Source organism: Marmota marmota, unplaced genomic scaffold (assembly GCF_001458135.2).
Source record: "Marmota marmota marmota unplaced genomic scaffold, marMar, whole genome shotgun sequence".
Classification (NCBI taxonomy): Eukaryota; Metazoa; Chordata; class Mammalia; order Rodentia; family Sciuridae; genus Marmota; species Marmota marmota.
In genome coordinates, this window is record NW_026000242.1 from 27,171,632 (window position 1) to 27,177,631 (window position 6,000).

Genomic DNA, 6,000 nt, shown 5'->3' on the forward strand with positions numbered 1-6,000 from the left:
GGATTCTCCTCACTGCTTTCCATATTGGCTGCACCAATTTGCAGTCCCCTCAGCAATGTATGAGTGTGCCTTTTCCCCCACATCCTCGCCGATACTTATTGTTGTTTGTCTTTATAATAGCTGCCATTCTGACTGGAGTGAGATGAAATCTTAAGAGTAGTTTTGATTTGCATTTCTCTAATTGCTAAAAATGTTGAACATTTTTTCATATATTTGTTGATTGATTGTGTATCTTCTGAGAAGTATCTTTACAGTTCCTTGGCCCATTTGTTGATTGGATTATTGGTTTTTTGGGTGTTAAGGTTTTTGAGTTCTTTATGTATACTAGAGATTCATGCTGTATCTGATGTGGGTTTGGTAAGAATTTGTTCCCAATTAGTAGGCTCTCTATTCACCTCACTGATTGTTTCTTTTGATGAGAAGGAAGATTTTTAGTTCAAATCCATCCCACTTATTGATTCTTGATATTAATTCTTGTGCTATAGGAATTTTATTAAGGAAGTTGTGAGTTAAAACAGAATAAAATCATGGTATTTGCAGGTAAATGGATGGAGCTGGAGAATATAATACTAAGTGAAACTAGCCAATCCCCAAAAAACCAAATGCTGAATGCTTTCTCTGATTTAAGGATGGTGATTCATAATATGCTGGCGTGGGGATGGGAGGATTAAATGAATTCTAGATAGGACCAAGGGGAAAAGTTGAGTGAGGGGAAGGGAGGGGAAATGGGGGTGGGAAAGATGGTGAAATGCAGTGGTCATCATTACCCTAAGTACATTTAAGAAGACATGAAGGATGTTGACTATTTTGTGTACAACCAGAGATATGAAAAATTGTGCTCTATGTGTGTAATATGAATTGTAATTCATTCTGTTGTTATTATAACAAATTAAAGTTAAAAAAGAATAAAAAACCCATATGGAAAGGTTTTTAAATTTTTTGAGGCCTATTAATTTCCTATTAATCAACTTTATCACTCATACATTTCAGAAGCACCATTTAATGTTATTGGATTTTCATTAAAATGTAGTACTTTGTGAGATATTTTCAAGCTTTAGTTGAAATGAATTGTTATCTATGATTATATTTTCTGAAGTACTGTTAGTGGTTATCTGCCAATTTAAATTGTACAATGTGTCTATAATTGCATGCATTTTTTTGGAAGAAAGTCTTGCAAAACAACTTTTGTCCCTTGTAGAAACTTTCAGTTTTCTTTTCTTTTTTTAAGATTTCCATGGGTGAACTACCAAGATGGCAATCTCAACATCTCAATTCCAGTGTTTAGTATTCATGGAAATCATGATGATCCTACAGGGGTAATTATTGTTTGTTGAAATTTTAGAAATGTTCAGTTTAGTTTATCTGTGGAAAGCAATCCTTTTCTTTTCCTCAGCAATTTGTAGTCAAATTTTTAGTCAAGAAGTCAAATTTGATTTGTTATCACTAATATAAGCATTTTTACTACTGCTTAGATAAAAAAAAAAAATCTAGAATAAGAATTGGTATATCAGCTATGCTTTCATTTGATTAGAACTGAGTTTGGCAATGAGTAGCCAGGAGGAATAAACACTTAATATTTGTGTAGTGTTTTATAGTTTACTTGTGCTTTTACATTTCTTGAGGATCTCACTTATAGGATATAATTATTTCACAAACATCTTTAAATCTAAATTAGAGTATTTTATTTCCTATTTGTCATGGAGGTAATACTAGAGGTCCTAAACTCAAAATATCTTTTTTTAAAATCTGGTCATAAATATTTTAAGTCACTTATTACCTATAGTCTTTTTCCCTAGGTTTCAAGAGGTATGCTTAAAATTACAAAGCACTTGTTTTAGGTTGATTTTTACTTTTTAGTGGCCAAGACACCACGTAGTTGTAGTGAGATGCTTACTTGGCATTTAGTGTGTGAGTCCAGTTGCTGTAGATAACTTATAGTAGAAAAAAGGTAGTGGATACTTCTAATATTGGAATTTTGAGAAGACACTATCCTAACCTATGTTTTTGTAACTACAGGTTGGATATCCCTAATCTAAAAATAAAAACCCCAAATGCTCTAAAATATGAAACTTGCTATTCAAAAAGTTTGGGACTTGGGATCATTTCTGATTTTGAATTTTCAGATTAGGAATACTCAGTTGACAAAATCTATGGAAACTTTCTAAAATCCAAAAATCTCCCACAATCTGAAATACTTCTGGTCCTAAGCATTTAGATAAGGCAGGTAGTATGTGCAGTATGATGGTTAAAGGTAGTGTGGTATTTATGCAGAGTGTTTATTTGTACATACACATTAATATTCTTTGAAAATATTTTTCATAGGCAGATGCTCTCTGTGCCCTGGATATTTTAAGTTGTGCTGGATTTATAAATCACTTTGGACGTTCAATGTCTGTGGAGAAGATAGACATTAGTCCAGTTTTGCTTCAAAAAGGAACCACAAAAATTGCTCTATATGGTTTAGGTAAGATGGTTTCATTTTACTGTTTATATCAATAAATAATTGTTTAGCCAATTGTGAAATGGAATTTTGGACATATCTTTGTGATCCTCTGCAAAAAAGTGTAACAGATCTCCTTATTACTTGTTGGTGGTTGTAAAAAAAATGTTGGAAGATTTTGTTAAAACTTTAATAGCATTAATACATAATAGCAATTTTGGTTAAAATGTAGTTCTCCTTTAGTATCTGTTTATTGTTTTTAGTTTTTTCTTTTAAACGTATATATAGAATCCTGTATGTTAGAATTACAGAATAATTAGCAAAACTTCATTTTGGTATCTTAGAAGTCTCTGAAAGATCTAAAGCATTGCTGTTCAGTATGGTAGCCACTAGCCTCATGTAGACATTGGACACTTGAAATGTAAAGTACATACTAGTTTTCAAAGACCGAGGGAAAAAATGTAGAATATCTTTACTAACAGATAAGTTGAAATTAATTTGTCTTTTCTTTTTACTTGTTTTAATATGGCCACTATTAAATTTCAAATTATATATTTAGAACACATTAGTGGCTAACATGTCTGTTGGACAGTGCTAATCTAAGAGTGTCATCTCTAAAGATCAAGCATTTGCCTTATCAACTTCACTATCTTTAATTCATCCAGTGTTCAGTAGACAGAAGCTTATTTGCTAGGCTTGATTCCATGTGAATGAAAGACCAAAGACTATTTTTAAAAGAATACATTCATTATTTTATGTATTTTATGTGTCAAGTATTTTTGAGACCAGAAATAAGTGTGCTTTAAGTCCATTTAGTATGTCCTCACATCTGCTTCTACAAGTGATATAGCAGGAGGTTAAATACATTTTTTTAAAAAGCAATTAGCAGTTTTAATTACTGCAGTGTTAGAGATCATATCTCCAGAAAACAGTTTCTTCTACCTTCAGACTGAAGACAGGTCCCATTATGCCTCTGGTACCATCAGAGACATGTCTCCTCAGTTAACCATTTTCTCCCAAAGGCTCATCTTGTCCTGTTATGCCTTCTTTAACTGGACTTTGTGTCCATCCCAACCTTCTTCCTTTCACTATAAACTCTAGAATTCTTTGTAATGAACATATCCCAGCATTGCCTGTCTCTTTTGAATGTTGTCTCTACTTTCTGACCTTCTCTGAAGCCCAGCTGGGTGTCTGAGGGTTTTAGGTCTCCTGCAGTTCTCTTACTATGGTCTTTTGGGCAGAAATGGGGATCACTCTTCTTGTTTCCCACCACTACTTTCTTTTAGACATTATGTTATTTTAAAAAAATATTATTTTCTTACTTTGGTTTAAAAAAAGAAATGCTTTTCTTCTAAATTATGCATTTCTCAAAGTATTTCATTTTACTATTAGATATATTTAAATTCTGGAATAAGTTATGTCCAAATACCCTGCTTTTTTAAAGCTCATACCTTTTGGCTAAATTGCCCTCTTTTTCCCTCAAACTCTTTTTTTGTTTTGTTTTTGTTTTGTACTGGGGATTGAACTCAGGAGCTCTTGACCACTGAGTGACATCTGTATTTTATTTAGAGACAGAGTCTCGCCAGATTGCTTAGCAACTCACCATTGCTGAGGCTAGCTTTGAATTCATGATCCTCTTGTCTCAGCCTCCTGAGCTGCTGGGATTATAGACATGAGCCACTGTGCCCAGCTTCCCCTCAAACTTTTTACCTGCCTACCTATCATCAGATTTTGTCAGCACCTGAGTAGATCAGCCTTCTAAATGCTCTGTGCATTGTATACCTTGACTTTTATCTCCAGTTATGTATATTCTATATTCTACCTCAGTTGTTATTCCAATGGCCATACCAAGGTATTTACTTTGGGAGCTGGGCTACTTCTTGCTCTTATACATTGTTGTATTGATGGTTTTTCTTCTGACATCCTCTGTAATCATTATATAAAGTAGCAGCCTTGCCCCTCTTTCCCACCCGACACTGTTATTCTCCTTGTTATCATCCTGGCTTTCCTCCCTTTTTTATAATATTTACAAGTTGTTATTATTTTGTTTACTTATTTGTTTTTTGTCCTTCACTAGACCAAGGTGAGCCTGTGGTGTACATGAAATAACAAGAATTATTTGAAAAATATTGAATTATTAAAAAAGCATGATATTTTAATTTCAAATCACAATGTACATAGAAATACTGTGCTAAAATACATTTTTATCTTAACTTTTAAAATATCTGTGCATGTAATAATGTGTATCTTAGATCAAAAGTACATATGCCTATAATTTATAATAAAGGAGGGGGTGAAAAACAGTATTACTGAAGATTTTAATAAGAATTTAAGCATAAGAAACTTCCTTTTTTAGTTCATATTTCTCTGATTTTGAGGGTACATAGCCCTGAAATGAAACATGTTCTTTGAATGTATCTAACTGCTGTCATGTAAGAACCTGAAACATAACTTTTGTACATGATATCACTTATAACTTATTCCAGAATTTAAATATATCTCTAATAGTAAAATGAAATACTTTGAGAAATGCATAATTTAGAAGAAAAGCATTTCTTTTTTTAAACCAAAGTAAGAAAATAATTTTAAGATATCTAATGTCAATTTCAGGGTCCATTCCAGATGAAAGGCTTTATCGAATGTTTGTCAATAAAAAAGTAACAATGTTGAGACCAAAAGAAGATGAGAACTCTTGGTTTAATTTATTTGTGATTCATCAAAACAGGTAAAAGAATTCTCTGAACAATGTTGGGCCAAGTATTGAGGTTCCCCAAATCTGTTTCCAAGCTCACGTGCTTTAGTGAATAATGCCTTTATTCTTTCAAAGTGTCAGGCAGAATCAGGGAAACTTGGACTTGCTGCACATGGCTTATTTTGAAATTGTTTTTAATGTATATTAATTTCTATAAAAGAATATTTTTAGCATATGGATGAGGCATAAGAATAACTATAAAATTAATTCAGCAAAAAGTAGAATCTTACCAGTACATTTTCCCATTCTCTTTTCATGATCTCATGTGCTTCCACATAGTCTAGGGGAAGCATTATTTTCAGCTTTGAATTAATATCCAGTGCTTTAATTTATTTTTAATCACATGTATAGCCATAATTGCTATTTTATTTAGTTTTAGTATAACTGGAATGATGCTGTATATTTTACAAACAACTTATGTTTAATATTGCATTATTGAGTTTCATTCATTTTGTTGCTTAGATTTGTACCTCATTTTTATTGTTTATGTACAGTTATTTTTTCTTCTGTCAGTGTACATTTTTATTTCCAATTATTTTGCTTTTGGGGGGATTGTATTCAGGGGCACTTGACCACTGAGCCACATCCCCACCCCTATTTTGTATTTTATTTAGAGACAGGGTCTCACTGAGTTACTTAGTGCCTCACTTTTGCTTAGGCTGGCTTTGAACTTGAGATCTTTCTGCCTCAGCCTCCGAAGCCGCTGGGATTATAGGCATGTGCCACTGTGCCTGGCATTTTTTTTTTTTTTTTTTGCTTTTTAAAACCTTGCTGTTACAAACATTTCTTTCTTTTTTTTTTTTTTTTT

General features: G+C 32.6%; 1 protein-coding gene across 4 annotated transcripts in view; it reads left to right on the forward strand.

The window, feature by feature from the left end:
- Positions 1 to 6,000, forward strand: part of Mre11 (MRE11 homolog, double strand break repair nuclease) — a 64,514-nt gene that overhangs the window by 9,116 nt on the left and 49,398 nt on the right. For all 4 annotated transcript variants that reach the window (XM_048795981.1, XM_048795982.1, XM_048795983.1 and 1 more), the window contains exons 5-7: positions 1,229 to 1,316; positions 2,323 to 2,464; positions 5,051 to 5,165. In XM_048795981.1, coding sequence (XP_048651938.1) covers positions 1,229 to 1,316; positions 2,323 to 2,464; positions 5,051 to 5,165 — 345 coding nt within the window. The remainder of the gene's footprint in view (positions 1 to 1,228; positions 1,317 to 2,322; positions 2,465 to 5,050; positions 5,166 to 6,000) is intronic.